The 24221-nt window shown below is 44.9% G+C and overlaps 1 protein-coding gene across 1 annotated transcript in view; it reads right to left on the bottom strand.

Moving 5' to 3' along the window:
• fer1l6 (fer-1 like family member 6) overlaps positions 1 to 24221 on the bottom strand; it is a 170338-nt gene that overhangs the window by 118027 nt on the left and 28090 nt on the right. Inside the window, exons 10-14 of the mRNA XM_041189238.1 lie at positions 16046 to 16238; positions 14065 to 14405; positions 8690 to 8798; positions 7344 to 7521; positions 2813 to 2933 (exon numbers count right to left, since the gene is read on the bottom strand). Coding sequence (XP_041045172.1) covers positions 2813 to 2933; positions 7344 to 7521; positions 8690 to 8798; positions 14065 to 14405; positions 16046 to 16238 — 942 coding nt within the window. The remainder of the gene's footprint in view (positions 1 to 2812; positions 2934 to 7343; positions 7522 to 8689; positions 8799 to 14064; positions 14406 to 16045; positions 16239 to 24221) is intronic.

Genomic DNA, 24221 nt, shown 5'->3' on the forward strand with positions numbered 1-24221 from the left:
TAGTGATGGGCAACAAAGTGCTAGCAATGCCCACATCCCATGAATAAATTAGAAAAAGAGGCATTTACTGGATCCAGCTCCACACTCCCTCCCTCAGTTGCTAGGTTTCCAAGTATTGGGAGATCTCAAACATTAAATGGAAAAGTGTGCAACCTCATTTAAATAACTGACCTGCCTATCAGGAACAGGTTAATCACCTGCCCCTACCCCAACACCCCATCACGACAACTGACCCTTGTGGAAACCGGGAATGAGCGGGTTTGAGACCGGTTAGGACCAGGTTTCAGACTTTTGGGGGAGAATTTTCTCCTCTTCAGGGCGGGAGTGGGGGTGGGGTTGTGCGGGAGCGGGCTCAGACATGCGCATAGCCGATCACTGCCCACGATGCCTGTGTAGATGAGGGTGGGGGGGGATTGCCTGAGTCGGGGCCTGCACTCTTTCACGGCGCGCGATAGAGCACAGAAATCTCCCTGAGGCACAGAGCTGCCTCAGGAAGATTAGTTTAAGTTAAAAAAATTTTAAGAAAGGGAAAAAATAATTTTTAGGACGTGTCCCCTCATACAAAACTGTCACATGAGCTGGGACATGTCTATGAATTTCATTAAAAATTTTTTCAAACCTTTAAAAACCTTCATGAAACCTCATCCCGCCCATGGATGAGACTCCGTGAAAAATGCGAAGGCTGCCTGGGCTCTTTGCCTGCCCATCAACCTCAGGGTTGGACGGGCAGCTCAGTTTATTGTTTTAATTGATAGTTAACTGGCCTTAATAGGCCCTTGACAGTTTGGCAGGCACGCAGCCAACTCGGGTGCGCACCCACTGAACTGAAAATCTGAATGACGCGCGGTGACTTCGGGACACACGCCCAATATCACCCAGCGTTATTTTATGCCTTGACGAGCGGGTCCCGTCCCCACCCGCCGAGCCGAAGATTCTGCCCTTGAGATTTTAACCTACCCCCACGCTCCTCTCTCACCCATCTTGGGGAGAGGGGTGTTAGTGTTGAAATTGTGCCGCATCAGAATACATGCTTTAGGTAATTAAGCATAGCTGTCCCTATTTGGGGAAGGATTACGGAATCATTGCAAGAATATATAAACCAGTTCACTCTGGGTGTCTGGGAGGACTGGGAGAGTCAGTGACTTTACTTTGGTGTCTTGCAAATAAACATGTTTTAAGATACAGGCTAGCTTCAGACTCATTCTTCCTCAACATACAATTATTGGAATTAACAGGAGGTGGGGTTAAAATATCCCTCCAAGGACACTGATAGATTTGGAAAAGTACTATTGTTGAAATCATCAAAGCCAAGATATTGTAACAGTTGAAAGAAAAGAGAAATTACAGCTTAGAAATCACCTTTTGTACTATTACTACATTTCATTGTTAACTAGTTTAACTGAGACATAATTCATAGATGGGAAACAGCATTTTTATGAAGATGGTAGACAGTGGTGTATCAAATGAACACTTTAAACAATCATATGCCAATATCACCAAAAATAATTTCGAGGCTTGTGTTTCCAAAGAATTAAAAAGAAACAAGGGACAGAATTTTTAACTTCAGTGAGGAGGATATAAGTAAAATGGGGAATAGAAATCAGCTGCCCATTATACATCACCGCTCGACCTTCCTTTGAAGATTCAAGCCAGGATTTTATTTACCCCATTGAATACATGTAAGATATTAAGATGTAGTGAGTCAGCCATTGTACAAAGAGAAGAATAAGGGTGCGCAGTCTGTTTGGCTGAATGCAGAATGAAATCATGACCAAAAACCAGGTAGGAGAGATGATAGCCCTATTATTTACAGGGAGACATGATTGAATTAGGTGGATGACTGGAAAAGTAGCTGTAGACAGGAAAGCTGGAAGCAAAGGTTTTCCAGATGATGTCCTGCTTACTATAGAACTGCTTTTACATTTTTCTGCAAGTTTCTCATTTGGCAGCCAGCCCTATTGACAGACCGGCTGCCTGTGAGGAAGGAGAGACTGCGGCACTAGGCCGCAACGGAGGGACAGGTAGGCAAGGGAGCAAGAGATCACAGTCAGAGGGTCTTGTGGTGGTGGGGGAGGAGAGCGAGATCTTGGTGGGCAGGTGGTAGTCAGGATGGGCATCTCATGGTGGGGGAGAGGAGAGATTTCAGGGGTGGCTGGGGAAGAGATTAAAGTGAAGGGGAGATGATTTTGGGAGGCAGAAGAAGATAGGGAGATGGAGATGGGGAAATGGAGAGGCGGATATTGGGGGATGTTGGCGTTCCTGGAGCTGGGAAGCAGGGTAGCTTGTTGGGCTTGGAGGAAACATTCCTGCTCCTCCTGGCTCCCAAGGAGTGCTGCACCTTATGGATACAGCCCTTCACCCCTCCTTTTATCAGATCCTTAAAAAGCTGCTATTGACCAAGCTGCCACTAAGAGTGAGTTGGTCACTCACACCTCCCTGACCGACTCTGTTTAAAACAGAAGAGGGTGGATTTTGCCAACAGACAGGTTGGGATCGGGGTGAAACATTTAAAACGTTAACTTCTCACATGAACCAAACCCACCCATTATTGGGGGTTAAATTTACCCCATAAGACCATAAGACATAGCAGCAGAAATTAGGCCATTTGACCCATTGAGTCTGCTCCGCCATTCAATCATGGCTGATAAGTTTCTCAACCCCATTCTCCTGCCTTCTCCCCAGATGATATATGGAAGGGAGAAAGGACTAATCATTTAGGGACCCATGAATCATTGAAAAAGTGTCAGAGGCTGAGCCAGCAACTCCAGTGCAGATAATGCAAATTAATTATTAAATAATAAAAATAACTAACAAGCCTGTCAGCAATTTTGTCCAGGTAGTTAGAACTGTGCAACCGGAAGATTTGGTCCTCCCAGTAACTCCTGATGTAGATGCATGGCTTCTTGTTATTAAATGGCAAATAGTAGTAACTTCTGCAAGCAAAAGAAGGGAACACAATATTAATCATTTGTTACTAACGTAGTATCATGTGAGCCAAAGTTTTGGGGAGAACTAGGGCCATGTGGGTCAAAGACAAGTTAAGCATAGGCCCTAAATTCTATATAGTTCCCTGTGTGGATTCACAGAAGTAGGAGGACTTGCATTTACATAGTACCCATAATTACAAGTCTCTACACTTCTCCAATTCCAGCCCACCCCCAACTTTCGTCACTGCACTATTCACCAGTTCCTAGGACTTAAGCTCTGAAATTCCCTCTCCAATCTCCATTTAAGGTTCTCCTTAAAACTTTTACTAAGGTTTTGGCCAGCTGTACTAATGTCTCCTTATGTGGTAACGCTCCTATGAAGTGTCTTGGGACATTTTACTGTGTTAAAGGTGCTACATAAATGCAAGTTGTTGTCGCTGTACAAAAATATTCAAACGCATAACACTGTGGCATAATCAGACAAAATAGATATAAAAACAGAAAGTGCGAGAAAAACACAGCAGGGCCAGAATTTTACCTTCGGCGTTTGGGCACGCGCCCGACACAGACGAGCATATTATGCGCGATGACTTCAGGCGTGCGTCCCGGTGGTGCGATATTTCACTCAGCGGGAGCACGCCGGAGTTGGCTGTGCGCCCACCGACAATTGAAAGGCCTATTAAGACCGTTAACGAGCTAATTAACTTGAAATTTACGTTGCCCATCCCAACCTAACGGTTGGTGGGCAGGCGAAGAGGCCAAGCGGCCTTTACATTTTTTAGGGAACCTCATCCACGAGCGGGATGAGTTTTCCCGAAGCTAATACAAATTAAGTGAAACGTTTATTTTGAAATTAGAAACAGGTCCCATCTCATGTGACACAGTCACATATTTCATTAAATTTTTATTGCATTTAGTAATTTTTTTAAAAGGCGCTTCAATCTCCCTGAAGCACGGAGCTACCTCAAGGAGATTGAAGTGCTCTTTCCAACACATGCGCCAAACTGCTTGCCAGGCCCAGTCTCCCTCCTCCCCCCACCACCGCCCACACAGGTAGTGTTCAGCGCTCCCGCTTGTGATCCATGCAGGGTGGGCCTTAACTGGCCCGCCCGCGTGAAATCGCAGTGCAGAGCTGATCGGGGGCGGAGGTCAGCTTCCCAGCCGTCCCCGCCCACTCCCGCCAAGCCCGCCCATTGAGGAAAAAATTCTGGTCCAGGTCTGGCAGAGTCTGAGGAGTTCTTGGTGCAGCCAGAAATTTCTATTGCAAGTCAATGGGTTTTTGGCTGCCCCTCTAAGTCTTCCGTCCCAAATGCAACGTTCCCTGCTGGGGGCTGGCAGCAGAAAATCCCCACCAGAGTTAATGTTCCAAGAAAAGTCATATTGGACTCGAAAGGTTAACTCCAGCTCTCTCTCCAGAGATGGTGCTGAGTTTTTCCAGCACTTCTATGTTTTAATTTCAGATTTCCAGCAGTATTTTGATTTTGTTTGAGATGAAATAGATGTTCAGCCACCCAAGGAGATATTCGGAGGGGTGACCCAAATTTGGCCAGGTGTGGATTTTGAGAAGGATCTTAAAGGAGGGGTGGGAGGTCTAAGGAGGGACTTGCAGATCATGGTGGTTAAATGAGCGAAGGCATGGTGGTCCGAAAGGACGGATACACAAAAGACCAGAAGCAGATGAACGGAGCCCTCATAGAGTCGGGTTTGTAGAGCTAGTGAGGTCTTAGAGATAGGGAGGAGTTACAGCTTGAAGGGATTTAAACTCAAGGGGCTGAATTTTGCTGTTGGCGAGCAGGGGGCGGGGCCTGCTCACCGAGGTGTAAAGTAACACGGGATGACATCAGGGGAACCCCCAACGTTATCCCGCCCCATTTAAATTTTCAGGAAGGTGGGGGCGCAGCAAAATCAGCTGCGGGCCCGCCAACCTATCAATGGCCAATTGAGGCCATTGACAGGATCATTAAAACAATTAAAGGACCCGCCCGTCCAATCTTAAGGCTGGTGGGCAGGCCAGGAGCCCCGGAGGGCTTCTGAAAAAACATGAAACTTCATCCACCGGCGGGATGAGGCTTCATGCAGGGATTAAGAAAGTTTAATAAAGTTTTAATGTAATTTATGAACATGTCCCATCTCATGTGACATTGTCACATGATGGGGACAGGTTAAGGATTTTTTTTTTCTATTTTTAACATTTTTAAAATTGGAGGTGATCACCCTGAGGCAGCACTTAGCCTCAGGGAGATGTGTGCATGCGTGAAAGAGTGCATTTTCACTGTTGGGGAATCCCCCCCTGCCTGCACAGGGAGCGCATAGCGCTTCCCACTGGACGTTACACTGGGCGGGCCTTAATTGGCCCGCCCACGTAAAATGGTGGCAGGGCCCACTTCTCCGGCGGGGATCAGCTCCCCGCCCACCGGAGATTGGGTCGGGTCCGCCCGCCCAGCGGGCAGAAAATTCTGTCCAAGGTGCTGGATGACTGGGAGCCAGTGGAGGTCAGCTAGGGAAGTGGTAACAGGTGACCACTTGGTGTGGGATAAGGTACAGACAGCAGAGTTTTGGATGAGCTAAAGTTTATAGAAAGTGGAAGATGGGGTGGCAGCCAGGAGAGCCTGAGTAGCACATGTTTAACAATAGAAATATTACACTTTCTACCTCAAAATCCATTCTGTAAAAGCATTGATGGGTGATGTGCCTTAATGTGATCTCCTGAAATTATTTTATTTGCTTTCAGAGGTCAGAGGAGAGTTTTCCAGAATTCCTTTCCTCTGACCTAGCCTGGGTTTTATCTCTTCTTTTTTTGCCAGTCCCAGGAATCAGAGTCCTAGAATCATAGGGCCCGACCTGCTCGAGTATAAAATAGCACGTGATAACGTCGGGCGAGCGTCCCGATGTCATCCCACGCTCGCGCGATATTTCGGTCGGCGGGCGCTTGTGAAAGTTGGAAGTGTGCCCGCCGGTAATTGAGAGGGCAATTAAACCCATTAAAGTTCCAACTGTCCCTAATTTTTCATGGTCCATCCAACCTTACGGTTGGCAGATGGGTGAATCTGCCGGCTGGACTTTGCATTTTTGATTAAACCTCATCCAAGGGCGGGATGAAGTGTCCGTTATTAAACCAAAAAAAAATTAAAAACGTATGGATAGAATTTTCATCACGTACATGTTCAGGTGACTGATTCTGACGCGTGGACATTTTTTTTTTCCAGATTTTAAAACCTTCATTTATTGGTTTTAAAGTCTTCAGCTCCCCGAGGTAGCTCTCTGCCTTCAGGGAGCTTTCAGTCCGCGCTCCCCCCACACCCGCGTTAACATCAGCGCCTACCCTCCTCCCGCCCCTACCCTGGCAGCGCTGAGCATTTCAGTGCGCATTCCACACTGCTTGGCCGTTAATTGGCCAGCCAGTGTGAAATTGCGGTTGGGGGCCGATTGTGGGTGGTCTGTTCCCCGGCCATACCCGGGCCCGCCAATCGCGATCGCACACCGACCTAAAAGTCCTGCCCATAGTCACCGTAGCACAGAGTGAGGCCATTCTACCCATCGAGTCCTTACCAGCTCTCTATACAGCAATACAGTTAGTCCCATTTCCCCACTATATCCCCCTAGCCCTGTAAGTTTATTTCCCTCAAGTGCCTATCTTATCCAATTTCCTTTTGACATCATTGATTATCTCTCCTTCCAATACCCTCTAATGGGCGGTTTCATTTGGGTTGTGATTCTTAGTTACAATAATACCATTAGGGACAGTTTTGACCCGCTGGTGTTTGCCATCCATCATGTTCATATGCTTGCATATTTGATTTAGGTGGGTCAATGTCAGGAGGGACTCTGTACCCATCAGTGTACTCAGCATGCTTACAACAATTATTCAGTACCACTGGTGTCTTCAGGGCTCCCATTGCAACCAGCACAACATTGTGCTATGTGCTGATCACTGGTACTTGGCTTAGGTATGTTTGTCAAGGAGGATTGAATTTCCATGACCAGGGAGCACCCTTGGTGTAGGCCTGACATTGATGAATGAAATTTAAGTGCAATAATCGGACTGCACACATATGGAACTCGGCTTTTATTTTTGAAGTCAGCCCACATGGAGGCTAGTTTGGCATCCCTCTACAAAAACTTTGGTTTAAATTGTTAGTCCTTTCAGTTTCTTAGAACTAGTCTTACATATTATTTACCCTGTTGCCTACCACATGGAACTACTTATGTATAAAAGCACCAAGCACTGAAGTTGCATTTTCAGGCAGATGCCTATTGCAAATCTGAGGGTCAGATACAGAACAGCACAATTATTGTTTATTCAACCAGTCCTTGACTGCAAAATCAGTGACCTTTGCATTGCAGAGAACAATATCCCAGGTTTTACAGGATTATCCTTTATTGCTTTCTTAAACAGAATAGAATATTTTCAATCACCTATTTCCGTCAGTTAGCAGTGGTTTCTCAGGAGTGGTGGTTGACTTGTCGAACTCAGATGTTTGATCCAATCCACTGCCATGCAACAGAGCTACAGATTCTCCCTCATTCACTTCTGGTGGTCGCCTTTTGAATGTGGAGGTTGGAGAATCTCCATCTATAACATTTCCGTAATTCCCTGCGAAAAGGAAATGGATCATATAACTTCTGTTCTCGTTCTGACTTTTTGAGGATTTATTATGAAACATTTGTTTTGTCTCTTGAGTTTCATCCTGCAAAGTCCACGTCCTTGTGCCTGAAACATAGATGGGCTTGCTAATGGCACCTCCTTCTGCTGGTAAGAAGTGAGAAGATTAAAGGCGCTCTTACATTTCAAGTTGGTAAACGTTTTGGTCCAGGTTTCGCCATCAATGGCGAACAAACGGGTGCTCGCCATTCATCACACTTACACCTGCTAACACATCTTCAATGGATTTTTGGACAGGGATTTACAGTTATTGCAGGGGATCATGGACCTGCATGAATGTAGCAATTTAACACCATTCCATTTGTTTCAATGCTGAATCTCTCGGTGAGATACTGTTGTAGAAAGGCTGCTGGAGAAACAGGGCAACAATGACAACAACTTCCCGATTTCCAGGTTCGACTGGGGATGCCAGAAGTTGTCGTTCGATTTACTCTTAAGTAACAGCGAGTGCTGATGGCTTCACCATTATTATTATTAGTCTGGGCCAGTGTAGGAGTAATGAGGAAAGGGCCGATTCCACCAAATTTGAAACCAAATTAGAAAAAAAAAATTTCTTCACAATTTTACATGCATTTATATTTGGGCAGTGTTATACATTTCAGTCATACAAACATTTGCTGAAACCCTCGAATTAAAATGAACGGGTGGAAAATCACGGGGATGGGGATGCAGAAGTGCCGGCCAATGTTGGCATTACATATTAATGTACTATTGTGGAAAACTCACATGTTTCAGGGGATTGCTTTTTAGGCCGTGTACATAGAGGCTAAGCAGAGCACAGGGATGCCACCCTAGCTTATCTAAGGGTACAGATGAGCATCACGATTTTTACTGTATCTGTAGTTAGCGTGATGTGTGCATTCACTCAATTTTCTTCTTGTACCTGTACTATCCTTCCTCTGGAGGATATGAAGTGATGAGAGAGATAATGAACAGCTATGACCATTCATAGTAATAACATTTTATCGTAGAGGGGAGAGTTCCCTCAGCAGAGACACTGTGCTTGCATTATTCAGCATTTGCTGATCCAGTCAAACACTGACCATGAAAAGTAGCCAACTAATCATGTAAGGGAATAGAGCAGATTGTGACTCCTTACCTAAAGATACCTCAAAGCTGATCGGCTTTTCACCAACCTTCCTGTCGATCATCGTCGCCTCAAAAAATGTACCAAACAGGAGAAAATCTTGGACAGTTTCTTCATCAGTCTGAAAAAGGGCATTTGTTAGTCAGGCAGTCATCTGAAAAGATAAACTAAATTCAAAAATGTATTGCAGAATCGGCGGCTGGAATTTCCTGGCCCTTCCATGGCGGACGGGGTGAGCCCTTCAAACCTCCGTTGGCTTCGGCAGGGCTGCAAGATGTCGCTGGTGGGAGGGGCTGGAAAATCCCGCCCTGTGCATTTCTCCCAGTCTTTTTCAAATAACTGTAAAATCTGACATAAAACCAAGCACAATTTTCAAAAGCACCCCATTCTGAAACTTTCAAAACGCAAAAAATTATTGTCTTTCTCCCTTAATGAAACAGGAGCTGGGACTGTTTCTGGGAGCCGAACCTGCCCCCCCAACCTGCCGCGCACCCTCCCTCCCCCCGCCTGCCCACGCCCACCCCCCCATCCCCTCCATGCCCACCACTCGCCAGCCACCGCCACCACCTGCCGTAGGAAAACCGTCGCTGGTTGGAATTTTGTCTGGGTTGCCCCCTTAATTGGCATGGAGACAGGTTCTCCATCCAAGTAAGGGTGGCAAGCAGGTTCTTTAAGATGGAGGGCAAATCAAAAGCCTTCCAGCTTCAGAGGAGCACCTGGCTGCAGGGAAGGGCAAGTAACTGAGAGAACGCTTCAACGAGAAGGTGCCAGGTAGGAAAAGTGGCAAGGCCACTCTGGTGGGGAGGGGTTTGGAATCAATCTACAGGGTAGCCTTTGACTGTAGCCCCACCCAAGTAGGCAGGGAAGGCCCGTAGGCCTCTCTGGAGCACTGGCATCCTGGCTTGCCACAGGGTGCATGCCTCCAGACAGTTGAATTGCTCTCCGTTGCATTGGGGGACTGCAGGCTGGCTGGGAAATCCAAGTTGGTCTCCTTTACCTACTGTCAACAAGGCCCCTAATGAGCCTAAATGGACGGATGCCTCATTGCATGGCATCTGGCTTCATGATTTTAGGGCCGCAGCCTCCTCCCCTACCAACCTCAGTGGGGCTTGAAAATCCTGCCCTTTGTTTTTCCCAATGCCTTTTATTTGGGTTGCAGTTTCACCTCATCCTATCAGATATTAAGTGAAATAGTTAGCGGTAGAAGCTAGTCTGCGCTGTCTCTGATTTTTCAGGTCCAAAGCACATTTTAACAATGGCATGCCCTGTGCCTCATCTGTGCAGGCCTTGGTCCCACTGCAAAAATTCACGAGATCAACACATTTTAAGTATCGTGGGCCTCTACCTAAAGCAGATGGTAAGCCCCTTGAAGCCTACCTCAATGAGGGCTGAAGAACCCCCCCCTAAGAAATTCATAACCAATGAATGGAGCAGGCTTTGAGCCTGTTGCATTCAGGATTCTTCAGCTGCCCACTAAACATAAATTTGTTAAGAAATTCCCTGTAAAATCAGGAGGACATTAACGTTTCAACTGTACGCCATTTTTCGTGGTTGGCGGACGGGCCAATCGGCCAGGCGGCCTTTACATTTTTGATGAAACCTCACCCAAGGGCAGGATGAAATCTCCGTTAGGATTTAAAATAAAAAGAAATATCTGGAAACTGTTCATTTTTTTTATGAGGTCTGCTTTCAGGTGCTTGATTGCGCTGCGTGGACATTTTGTATGGCGTTTTTGGGCTTTATTTTCTTACTTGCCGGGTTTGCAGCTCCCTGAGGTGGCTGTCTGCCTTCTGGGAGCTCTCTCAAAGCGCTCACCTCTGCTCGCGGTGCCGTTGGCGCCCGCCCTCAATGGCAGTGCTGGGCCTTCTTCCTGGCGCGTCCCACACTGGCTGGCCGCTTCCGGGCCCGCTGATCGTGCATGCCCGATGAGGGTAAAATTCAGGCCATGGTATGCTCCCCTGCCCCCACCTCCCACACCCACCGCCCCCACACCACCAACTCCATTAATTTCTATCCCTAAGTAGTACCTTAATAAAAATAGTACCAAATTTCCACATTTACTACTTTAAGTACTTATTAACAATATGGTACCGTGAAATTTCTAACCTCTATGGCTTCCACACGGCAGCGGCTCACTACAAGCAGTCTACTTCACCTGGTACAATGTCTGGCTGCACTGTCTGCACACCAAATATAAATATTAATGTATGGCAGGTCAGCACAAAGTATGCTGACAACTGGGGCAACTGAGTATGTGGGGAAGGCTAACTAGTCCTCCTCAGATGGGGCCCCCAACTGTACTGACACTGGTACTGATAGAGCTGAAGAGATTCCTTGCAACAATGGCAGCATTCCTGAGCACAGCAATACGGAATTGAACTGACAGATTAACCTATTTTAACTCAGATGCCTGGTCCTGGATTTGATTAACATACCCTGACAAAACTAAAAAACAACCAGCCTTGGAATCCTTCCTAAAGTGTGATGCCCAGAATTGAACACTGTTACGAAAGCAATGTTTCGTAAGCTGATTATGTTTTGGGACTGTCTTTTTAATTCCAGTTCAAATGGAGGAATGAAGAAGGTCATGTGATCTGCTCCAAATTCTGCCTGACAACTTGGTGGCTTGGTTAATATGGGGACAGGGAGGCCCAAGTTAACTTACTGGGAAGAAGTCGCAAGATGTCCACATCTGAATACAGAGGCAAGAGCAGCCGTGCTGACTGTGAGTAGATTTTCAGGCCCGGATTTTCGCCACAAAATGGCTGAAAGTTCTAAATCCCGCCCCAAATCCAACATTGCCTATCTGCGCAGGTGTGGGATTGGAGTCAGGTCATCGTTCGTGCAAGCGTGATCCGCAGGGGCAGCTAACCATTTACATCACCAGCTGTCTCCAATGAATAGAATTTTGGAAGGCCAGGAGTGTGAAATCTGGAGTGTTCAGATTAGAACAGGTAACAGGATGTCTGATCTTGGTGGATTCATTTGGATAGCCAGGGTTACCCCTTTGGAGAGGTAAAGTACCCTTTGGGGTTGTTAAACGTGAACATGATTACACACTTTTTATGCACAAACTCACTGGAACTGTAAAAGAACTGTGCAGCTGTCAAGGAACTGTCCAGCCTCCCAAATCTGTGAACCTGACCCGGGGAAGAAAATCTAGGCCTCAGTCTCCAAGTCTTGGGCAAAAAGGGGAGAGAGAGAGAGAGAGAGAGGGATGTCTCACAGAGAGAGAGAGACAAAGGACTGCAGGCAGTGCGGTCAGCTGAGAAAGGAACCTATGGGCAGAATTTTCCCGTCGGCGAGCAGGGAGTGGGGCCCGCTCGCCAACGTGTAAGATGATGCAGAATGACATTGGGAAGAATCCCCAACATCATCCCAATCCCTTTAAATATTCAGGAAGGCGGGCAGACAGCGAAATCAGCTGTCCACCCGCTGACTTGGCAATGGCCAATTAAGGCCATTGACAGGCTAACTAAGATCGTTAAAGACCTGCCCTTCCAACCTTAAGGCTGGCGGGCAGGCCAGGAGCCCCAGCGGGCTCCTGATAATACATGAAACCTCATCCACTGGCAGGATGAGGTTTCATGTCCATTTTTTGAAAGTTTAATAAAGTTTATGTCATTTTTATTAACATGTCTCATCTCGTGTGACATTGTCACATGAGGGGAACAGGTTAATAATATTTTTATTTCTCTATTTTTTAACTTGTGTACACTGTTAGTAATCTCCCTGAGACAGCACTTTGTCACAGGGAGCGGTGCGGTCTTTCACGCGCATGCGCAAAAGAGCCAAGGTTGACAGCTGGGGATTCCCTCCTCCCCCCACACAGGGATTGCATAGCGCTTCCCTTCGGGCAGGCCGCTGGGTGGGCCTTAATTGGCCCGCCCACTCAAAATGGCAGCAGGCCCCGTTTCAGCAGTGGGGGTCGGCTATCCACTCACTGCTGAGCCGGTGGGGCCAGCCCGCCAACCAAGGGCAAAATTCTGCCCAATACTTCAGCTGAGACCTAAACAGTGATTTATATAAGTTTAGCAAAACATCTTTGCTTTTGTATTTTATGTCTCTGATTATAAAGCTAGGCTCCCATGTGCTTTTTTTAAACAATCTTATCAACTTGCCCTGTCACTGCATCATTCTCTTCTAAATTCCTGCTGACAAATAACTATTGCAGAAAGATAAGCGGGATGAACCAATAAACGTAAAGCATTTTCAAATTGGATTAAGTCAGTGAAAAATATCTATTCGCTGTAATGCATTCATTCCTGAATGCAACCTGCATTTTATGCAGATACACATTTATGTACATTTGCAGCAATGTAAAATGTACATTTTATGTCAAGATTTATCATTGAAATTTAAAAATTAAATTTCAATGATAAATCTTGACATATAATGTACATTTTACATTTTCAAATATATTTCACAACTTCTATAGAATACTTAATATTAACAGTATGTGAGCTGCCTAAAATGTTAACCAATTTTGCTTTACAATGAAACTGAGCAAGAGATCAATGTACGTGTGTAACTCAAGGAAGACCTTTATCTGTGACGTAATTACACGACAGAGAAATAGCAAAACAACAAAAGACTTGGCAATTTCTATCAAAATTGAAAACAGTTAATGGGCAGGATCTTCTGGGGGGATGTGCAGAAGCGGGTGCGAGCGGGCGGGTTCCCAATCGGTGCCCCCGGTTAGAGGCGTGCCAACATTTTACATGGGCAGGCCAATTAAGGCACGTGCTCCAGGAGGCACTATGCGCTGCCTGTGCGGGCAGGGAGGTGGATTCCCTTAGCTGGGAGAATCTCCCTGAGGCAAAGTTATGCCTCAGGGAGATCGGCTCAGGTTTCAAACAGTCAATGAAGATGAGAAAAAAAATTCCTGACATGTCCCTTCATGTGACACTGTCACATGAGCTGGGACTTCCATTTCTTTTATTTCAACATTTTAGGAACATTTTAAATCCCTCGTGAAACCTCATCCTGCCCGTGGATGAGGTTCCATGTTTTTCCTGAAGGCCGCCTGGGCTCTTCGCCTGCTCACCAATCTTAAGGTCGGACAGGCAGGTCCATTAATTGGCTTAATAACTTTTTTTAAAGGCCTTAAGTGGCCGTTGACGGTTCGGCGGGCACAGAGCCGAGTTGGCTGCGCACCCACCGAACTGAAAATCTAAATGACGCGGGGTGACGTCGGAATGCACACCCGATGCCACTCCGCATCATTTTACACGTCGGCGAGTGGGCCCCGCCCCTTACTCGCCGACCAGAAGATACAGCCCTTTACGATAAAAGTTTATTACTGAGGCTACAACTTCATTCATTCCCAACTCTTCATGCCCTTATCACTAGATTAACATGAAAGAAATGGTGATTGAGAAACAAACCCAAGAAGATAGCTCTATTGGTTCCACTTCAACTTCAGTCGAGTTTGTCTTATCCGAAAAGTTAGGGCATTTGGATTCCTCAGGTGTGAGCGACATCTTCTGGTCTTTTCCAGATTTGGGGTCTTTAGACACAATCTTCAATTCTTTCGCTAGCTCAGGAAATTTGGAATCAGCTGCACCCGCCGACAGAATCTCCACTGCAATTTCAATCAGAAGGCGACCCCTGAACGATACACCTTCTCCAAAACCCTCATTGAGCTCCTGATTATCATCCATTAGGGTATAATTGCGGGTTGAGCCATACAAATTGATCCACGCTGGTCCAAAAGTTGGCAAAAATCCTTAAAGAAACCCCAAAAAAAAGTTTTTCATTTTATATGATTTTCCAATTTTCTAACATTAAAATTTTATTTTATGATTTTAGGCATCGACTTCTGTCATTATTTCTGCAGCCCATTCAATTTCCAGAGATTAACCCCACCTACTTTTCCCCTAAACGTATTCTTAACCCTTTCTCTCTCCAAAACACATTTTCTCTTCTCTTGGACCAATTTAAGCAATCAGTTTCAATGTCTTTACGCAAAACCTAATTCCGTAAATATATTATCCTTTGGGGAATCCTTCAGGGTCTCCTCTTATCTCCTAACTGACTTACTTTACGTTCCATCACCTGGAGTTTTACTCCATCACAATGAACAATTTTGTTTTAATCAATTTTGTCAATACCGCAGAAGTTCTGAACACTTCAGTCTCAAATTCTTCTCCCTTCTAAGGAAAACAAGCCCGCTTTCTAAACCATGGCCCGGATATTAGACCCAGGTCAGGTCAAGCCCATTCCTGACCTCTGAAACTCGAGTGCACCTCTGAACCCCATTCTCACTATATTTTTTCTCAGTAGGTCGTGGATAGGGAGGGGTCGGTTTGGCCAGCTGCAAGGCACTGTGGGAGGAGTGCAGGCGCGGAGGCAGACTGGTTAGAAGGCCCGCCTCAATTCTTGGGGACAGCAGCTTGGCTCCCAACGTCGTTCTTATATTTTGTCACTAGGGACACTCGATATCTTATTTATCTTCATCGCCACAACTAAAACTCGCAGACCTTTTGAAATCTGAAGAATTTATTTGAAAGTCTTAAATATGTAAATCGAGAGAAGAGTGATGTTATCTGCAAAAATACCACCTTGCTGCTGGTGTAAGTAATGGTCTTAATGGTTAACCATTCAATAGCTTTTATTCTAAATGCTTCAACTCTATTCAATCAATAAATGCCGACATAACGTTTATTTCAGTGGCCAGGATTTTCCGGTACTCGGGTGGGCGGGTCCGGGAGCGGTCGTGAGGCTGACTGCCGCCCACGATCGTGCTCCGACTGCGATTTCACACTAGCTGGCCAATTAATGGATAGCCAGCATGAAACTGCCAGGGTGGAGGCAGGAGGAGCGCCAGCACTGTAGTTTGCGAGTGGGCGCAGTAAAGCTCCCTGAGGCACAGAGCTGCCTCGAGGAGCTGCAGCTTTTGAACAATAAAAGCAAAGGATCTAAAATAGCGAAAGCACGTCCCCTCATGTGACCCTGTCACAAGAGCAGGGGCATGTTAAATATGAGCGCAAAAAGTTTTCATTTATTTTAAATCACTAGACAAAACCTCATCCCGCCCGAGGATGAGGTTTGGCCAAAAATGCAAAGGCCGCTTGGCCTTTTTGCCCACCCATCAACCAAACAGTTGGATGGGTAGCGAAAATTTCCATACAATTAGTTGATTAAATGCCTTATTAGGCCGCTTAATTGTCAGCAGGCGCGTTGCCAGCTCCTGCGCATGCCCGCCTACCGAAATATTGTGCAGTGACTTCGGGACGCTCGCCCGACACCATCGCACATCATTTTACACTCATTTGGGTCAGGCCCAACGAGAGCAATATTCTACCCAGTGAAAATTTGAATGAACGTTTTGATTTTTTGCTGAGAATTTCACAAATGGCTTTTAACCTTTATCTCCATCCTGTTCATTCGATATTTTCTTCAAGTCAATGTAATGGGTTCCGATGGCAACATCATTGACATTCCTTTCATCCCACACTTGAATTTTGACTCGCCGGCAAAGTGGCGGAAACATTTCTTTGAAGATGATCTGTTCATTCCAGACAGGCTCAGCACAGCTTTTCTGCACGGATGTTCGGCCCTGATGAACAGAAGGAAACAGTAAGGCACAAGTTCTGGCAGGAGCAAAGTGTAGAGAAGAAATCATTCCACACACCACCTAGCAGTGGGTGCTCAAAGGAATCTCAACCAGCCAAATTCGAGCACACTTGGAATCTAGATTTAGGTTCAGCAGCAATCTCATTCAAATGATTATCCAAGTATCATATGACAGCAGCTACAACAGTGTGCCAAAGCATAATTTCATGGTATTTTGAAGGAATGCAAATTCTTACAATAGATAGAAATACATGGCAAAAAAAAGTGCCTATTTAGAAAAAAGTACCTGAATGGGCAATTGGCCACTCAGATTATTTTGGAAAAAACAAACATTGGTAACAAGGGCTGAACAATAGGAGATATGTTACTATTGTAGCTCAGTGATATGTGTCCACTGTTGTATTGGTTTTGTACATTACTGTTTATGTTTTTTGAAAGCACACTGGGGAATGGTATATATCCAATCCTTGGGGATTTAATACGACAGATATCCTATAGCTGTGGACATGCACCTCAGGCAGGATCCATTTACAATTCTGAAATTGAGAGCCCTACACCAATGCTAAGGGATCCAATGCAATCCTAAAGGGAACTATTGCAGATCTCTTTGGAAACTTTATTTCATGAATGCTCCTCCTGGCTCCAAACAAATCTTCTGTTCTGCTGCCCATTTGTCCTGCCTATCATTCCATCTCCCACATTTCAACACTGAACTTCCAGCTCTGTCCTGATGTCTGCCCACTTTGAAAGTCAGCCCCATGGCTACCAAGGCAAGGCCTTGAGGGCTTATTACAGAAAATAATTTACAGATTCTTTAGAGTTGAGGTAGTCAAATGACTTTATTTAATAGAATTATGTAGTTTTCCCACTTCTCCATCAATTACTGAGAGAAATATTGGGCAGGATTTTCCCCCCGTTGGGGGGTGGGGGGGGTGGGGTGGGGTTTTGCAGGAGTGGGTGCAAGCAGGCAGATTCTCGATCAGCGCCCCCGATTAGGAGCACGTCGCCATTTTACATGGGGGGGCCAATTAAGGCCCGTCCAGTGCGACGTCCGCCTGGAAGCGCTGAGCGCTCCCTGTGCTGGCGGGGTGGGGGGTGAGGTGGGATTCCCTGAGCCGGAAATGCGCATGAGCATTCAAACATGCATGCAAAAGAGCGCACAGATCTCCCTGAGGCAAAGTGCTGCCTCAGGGAGATCGGCTCAAGATTCAAAACCTCATCAAAGGCGGGAAAAAATATTCCTGACATGTCCCCTCATGTGACACTGTCACATAAGCTGGGACATGTCAATTTCTTTTATTTAAACATTTTATACAAATTTTAAAACCCGCATGAAACCTCATCTCGCCCGTGGATGAGGTTTCATGTTTTTTCTGAAGGCCGCTTGGGCTCTTTGCCTGTCCGGCAACCTTAGGGTTGGATAGGCAGCTTAGTTGATTGTTTTAATCGCTCTTTAGCTGGCCTTAATAGGCCTTTGACAGTTCAGCGGGCGCACAGCCGAATCGAGTGCACGTCCGCCGAACTGAAAACCTAAATGACATGGCGTGACATCAGGACACACACCCGACATCACCCCACATCATTTAGATTTTCAGTTCGGCGAGCAATGCAGCCCATTGTGTTCTTTAAGGCCTGTCAACCTTTTCCATTGTTTCAGCTGAATACTAAAGATCCCATCATATTATATCAAAGAGTAGAAAACCTATTGGCACATTGTGGTAATCTGATGTGTAATATACCTTTAAGAAGAATGTTATAATGGAAGATCACCATGATCTTAGTATCCAAAGCAGAGTAACAGGGGCTACCTCAGTAGCCAGTATTCCATAGTTAGAGTCAGTAATGTAGAGACAGGATTTGAGTTGTAAGCCCATAAGTGTAGCTGTTGAGTTCCTTTATAAATAAATAGAATCGGTTCTACCTAAAAACTGTCTGCTGATTTGCTCTGTCTACAGTACGAACTCAGCCATCCTGAAACAAGCGTGCAACCTGGATCCATAAGTCCAAACAAACTAGTGACTAGGATCCAACAAACATTCTTGATGTCCAAGATTCTCCCCTTTACCAGTATCACCAAAAAATGATTAATCTAATGGCAATTTGTGGGACATCATTGGCACAAAATAGTCACTTTGCTTGCTTACATAACAGCACTTGATGGATTTCAAAGTAATTCAATGTTTGGTTGTAATAAGATTCTGCAAAAATGGACTATACTACATTACTTGCAAATCTCCAACTATTGTCTGCTGTATGACAGAGAATGCATTGATATGTAAGGTCATTAATAATCCCTTCCTAACAGCATTTTGGGAGGTCCTGAACCAGAATCCCCCACCATCAATATCCTGGAGTTACCATTGAATTTAACTGGACCAACCAAGTAAGTACTATGGCTACAAGATCAGGTCAGAGGGTGGGAATTCTGAGGTGAGTAACTCACCTCCTGACTCCCCAAAACCTGCACACCAGCTACAAGGCACCAGCCAGGAATGTGATTGAATACTGTCCACTTGCCTAGATGAGTGCAACTCCAACAACACTCAGAAAGATCGACACGATCCAAGACATAGCAATCCACTTGCATCCCATCCGCCACTCCAACACCTTAAGCATTCACCACCTCCACCACCCACGCAGGGTGGCAGCAGTGTGTACCATCTACAAGATGCACAGCAGCAACCACCCAGCACCTGTCAAAGCCGTGACCTTTATCAGAAGGACAAGGGCTGAAGACACATGGGAACACCACCACCTGCAAGTTTCCCTCCAAGCCACTCACCATCCTGACTTAGACCTATATCGTTGTTCCTTCTCTCTTGCTGGGTCAAAATCCTGGAACACTCTTCCTAACAGCACTGTGGGTATACCTGTACCAAATGGACTGCAGCAGTTCCAGAAGGCGGCTCACCACCATTCAAGGGCAGTTAGGGATGGGCAATAAGTGCTGGCCTAACCAGTGATGCTGGCATTCCATGAAAGGAAAAAAATCTCCAATGCCTCACCTGCATGAGACGACAGTTTCCCACCCAAACCTGGTGGGAAGTATTAGCTGGCCAGGGGATAGGAATGGGATTTAAGCGAGTAGGAAGCCAGAACTGGAAACCAAAATGAAGGATTCCTAATGAAGCGAAGCAGAATATTACTAGGGCTCAAGGTTTAAACTATAGGAAAGATGATATAAACTAAGCTTGTATTTCTGGGAATATAGAACTCTAGAGAGTGATTTGTTTGAGGTTTTAAGCTTTTGAAAGGAACTGATAGGGTAGAGGGAGAGAAACATTTTCAACTGTTGGGGAGTATAGGACAAGGGGGCAGAATATTGAGCTCTGCGGGTAGGTGGGTGGGCATGCCCGACCCAACCGAGTGTAAAATGACGTGTGATGACATCGGGCGAGCATCCTGATGTCATCGCGTAGTCCCGTGATATTTCGTTCGGTGGGCGCGCTCCGGAGTCGGCAATCCTCCCGCCAACAAGTGAACGGCCTATTAAGGCCATTAAGTAGGTAATTACATTAAAATTTACGCTATCCGTCCAACCTTACATTTAGCAGGCAGGTAGAAACACCAAGCGGCCTTTTTCAGAAACTGCATCCACAGGCGGGATGAGGTTTCCTAAAGCAAATAAAAATAAAGTAAAAACTTTACACATGAATTAAAAACATGTCCCTGCTCATGTGACAGAATCACACAAGGGGACATGTTTTATGACATTTTTATTGAGTCCATTAGTTTTTTTAAACAGCGCTTCATCTCCCTGAGGCAGTTCCGTGTGTCAGGGAGATTGAAGCGCTCTTCTGCGCGCATGTGCGAAGTTCGTGTTAGGCCCACACACCCTCTTCCCCCCGCCCGCACATACAGCGCTGAGCGCTGCTTCTCACATTCCACGCTAGGCGCGCCTTAATTGGTCCACCCATGTAAAATCCCGGTGTAGTGCCGATCACAGGCAGCAGTCAGCTTCTCGACTGCCCCTTCCTGGCCCCGCCAAGGGCAAAATTCTTCCCATTAATTCAGAGCCAGGCTACTGAGGCTATTAACATAAGGGGTATAAGAAGCACCCAATTCTCTCCCATAAAAAAGCAGTAGGTGCTAACTCAATTAAAGATTAAAGATTTTAAATGTTGTCATGAAAGTATAAAAATTCCCAGAATATTATTGTGATTTATTGTAACAGTAGGACAATAGTGGGGTTTGGAGTTAGTGAGTGAGTGAGTGAGTGAGTGAATATGTGTGTATGTGTGTGTGCGTGTGTGTGTGTCTTAATTGAATTGGAGACAGCTGGTCTGGAGGCTTTGCCTCATCAAAAGAAGTTAGGTTTGAAATGCTAAATACGTAAACATGGCTGAAGTTTTAGAATGTAAGATGAGGAGAATTTGCAGTTTTAGATAAATTGGGGTAGTTTTAATTTCAAAGAGATGGTAGGATGTTATACCTAGCCAGAGAAGCTAGGCCAAGCAGTATGTTTATTTTTCTCAAATGTTACTGATAATATGAGCACCATGAAAAGATTTATATTATGAGAAAAGTAAAGTTCCAAAGACATATGGCAACAATGGAATTTGCATTAAAAGGGAGAAACATGTATAAGGTATAATGCTACTATGCATCAGGAAAGGCATTGTAAGAAGTGTGAAAAGCCTCCAGTGCATTCAGCTGCCGTCTACAGAAACCGAAGTTGAGAAAAGCCACTTTGAATTATACTGTCCAGAGTATTGTGTTGACTTACCTGGACCCATTAAAATCTATTTATTTTAATGTTGCCTTAATGGGGGTGTCACTGGAAGCCAGATTAATTGGGGGTTTTAGGAATTATTATAGTAGTAATTTGTTGACCTATGTACGTGGTTGAAATCTTTTCTTTTGCAAATAAATGTTTAACTTAGTTTTGTAAAAATTCTCTAGAGTATTTGTGGACTTATTACTGCTGAATTCAGGGCACGCATCTCAAAATGAAATACAAATTGCAAAATAATTGTGACCACATGATTAAGTTTCCCTTGTGGATTTGATCTGCCTGGCACACATCATCTGCCACATCATTACAATGTGAACAGATGTTAATAGATTTTTGTAAGTCATACAGAAAGAAGAAAGTGAAGCCAAAGCCAGTGGGATGAAGTTAAGATACAGGTCAGTTAAGGTAGAGATTATGTGTTACTGCTGTGGCATGTGGGAGCTGCTGAACACCTAGGTGATCTGGAGCAAACACATCTGTAATAAACATTTGCAGCTCTAGGAACTTTGGATCCGAGTTAAGGAGCTGGAGTCTGAGCTGCAGACATTGCTCTGTGTCAGGGAGGGGGAAAGTTACCTGGTCATTTTGCTCCAGGAGGTGGTCACACCCCACAGGTTAGATCATTGAATTTGGTCTGTGATCAGGGACAGCAGGTGAGGCAGGTACGGGGACACAGGGGGTAACGTTCAAGGAGCCTCAGCCCCTGAAATTATCCAACAGTTACAAGGTTCTTGTAAGCTGTGTGGATGAGAATGGGGACTGCAGGGAGGGTGAGCCAACTGACCATGGCACCATTTTACAGGGAGCCATTCAAGTGGGAGGAGGAAATAGGAAAGTAGTAGTGGTAGGGGCAGTATAATTAGAGGGATGGATACTGTTCTTTGCAGCCATAAGCGTGAGTCCCGAAGGCTGTCTTGCCTGCCTGGTGCCAGGGTTAAGGACATCTCCTCAGGGCTGGAAAGAAACTTGGAGTGGGAGGGGAGGGATCCAGTTGTCATCATCCACATTGGTACCAACAACATTGATAGGGCTAGAAAGGAGGTTCTGTAGAAAGAATTTGAACTGCTGGGAAGGAAATTAAAAAGCAGAACCACCAAGGGAATAATCTCGGGATTACTACCTGAACCACAGGCAAACTGGTATAGGGTAACTAAAGCCAAGGAGTTAAATGCGTGACTCAGAGATTGGTGTGGGAGGAATTGGTCTCAGTACATGGGCCACTGGCATCAGTACTGGGATAGAGGGGAGCTGTTCTGGTGGGATGGGCTTCACTTGAATCATGCTAGGACCAGGCAAATAACCAGGTCTGTAGAGGGGGCTTTAAACTAAATAGAGGAGGGGAGGGTTCTGGAGAGCATATAAGTAGGCTTACAAAGCAAAAGGATATGGAGGCATTGCAGGGGAGCTACTTAGGTAATGATACCCAGAGTGTGACAGGAAGGGATAGAGTGTACAAACATAAAAAAAAGTAGCAAATAGGGTCAAAGGGGGAAAAATGGTTAAAAGGCATAATTAATGGCTCTTAAATGCACGTAGTATTCAGAACAAAATAAATGAATTAACGGTACAAATAGAGATTAATGGGTATGATCTTATAGCCATTACGGAGACATGGTTACAAGGAGATCAAAGCTGGGAACTAAATATTCAGGGGTATGTAAATTTTCGAAAGAGTAGGCAGGAAGGAAAGGGTGTTGGGGTAGCTTTGTCAGTACAAGATGGAATAAGTATGATAACAAGAAATGATCTTGAATCAGAAGATGTGGAATCCATATGGGTGGAGGCAAGAAACAACAATGGGAAGAAGACACTGGTGGGAGTAGCCTATAGCCCCCAAACAGTGACTATGCTGTTGGACAGAGAATAAATCAAGAAATAATGATGGCATGTGAAAAAGGCAGTATATTAATCATGGATGGCTTTAATGTCCATGTGGATTGGGAAAATCAAATCGGCAGAGGTAGCCATGAGCAAGAATTCATAGTGTATTTGGGACAGTTTCCTAGAACAATATGTTGTGAATCCAACCAGGGATCAAGCTATTTTGGATCTGGTAATGTGTAATGAGACAGGTTTAATAAATGATCTCAGAGTAAAAGATCTCCTTGGAAATAGTGACCATAACATGGTGGAATTTAGCATTCATTTGAAAGTGAGAAACTTAGTTCGGAAACATCTGTGCTAAACTTAAATAAGGGTAATTACAAAGGAATGAGGGCAGAGTTGGCTGGAGTGGACTGGGAAAGGAGTTTAGCAGAAAAAGCTGTTGATGAACAATGGCAGACGTTTAAGAAAGTAGGACAATAAAAATATATCCCAGTAAGGAAGGAGGATTCTAGGAAGGGGATAAACCAACCATAGTTAACCAAGAAAGTTAAGGTAGTGTCAAAGTGAAAGAAAAAACATACAATGTGGCAAAGATTAGTGGTAAACCAGAGGATTGGGAAAGTTTTAAAAGCCAACAGAAGATGACCAAAAAGAGGGAGAAAATAAACTTTGAGGATAAACTAGCAAGTAATATAAAAACAGACAGTAAGCATTTCTTTAAATATATAAAAAGGAAGAGAGAACCCAAAGTCAATATAGGCCCCTTAGAGAATGAGACTGGGGAATAATAATGGGGAATCAGGAAATGGCAAAGGAATTGACTAAATACTTTGCATCAGTCTTCACGGTAGAAGGCACTAATAGCATTCCAAAAATACTAAATAATCAAGGGGCAAAAAGTGGGGTGGAGGAAATAAATACAATAACTATCACTAGGGAAAAAGTACTAGGGAAACTAATGGGGCTAAAAGTCTAATAAGTCCCCTGGACCCGATGGGTTGCATCCTAGAATATTAAAGGAAGTAGCTACACAGATAATGGACGCACTGGTAGTAATCTTCCAAGAATCCTTAGATTCTGGGAAAGTCCCAGAGGACTGGAGAACGGCCAGTGTAACACCCTTATTCAAAAAGGGAGACAAAAAACAGGTAACTATAGGCCAGTTAGCTTAACATCTGTCATTGGGAAAATGTTGGAGTTTATTATAAAGGATATAATAGCAGAGCATTTAGAAATACATAATATAATCAAGCAGAGTCAGCACGGCTTCATGAAGGGGAAATCATGCCAGACAAATTTATTAGAATTCTTTGAGGAGGTAACAAACAGTATAGCTAAAGGGGAACCAGTAGATTAATATATTTGGATTTCCAAAAAGCGTTTGATAGCCTTATCACACGTAAG

Source organism: Carcharodon carcharias, chromosome 6 (assembly GCF_017639515.1).
Source record: "Carcharodon carcharias isolate sCarCar2 chromosome 6, sCarCar2.pri, whole genome shotgun sequence".
Taxonomy (NCBI): domain Eukaryota; kingdom Metazoa; phylum Chordata; class Chondrichthyes; order Lamniformes; family Lamnidae; genus Carcharodon; species Carcharodon carcharias.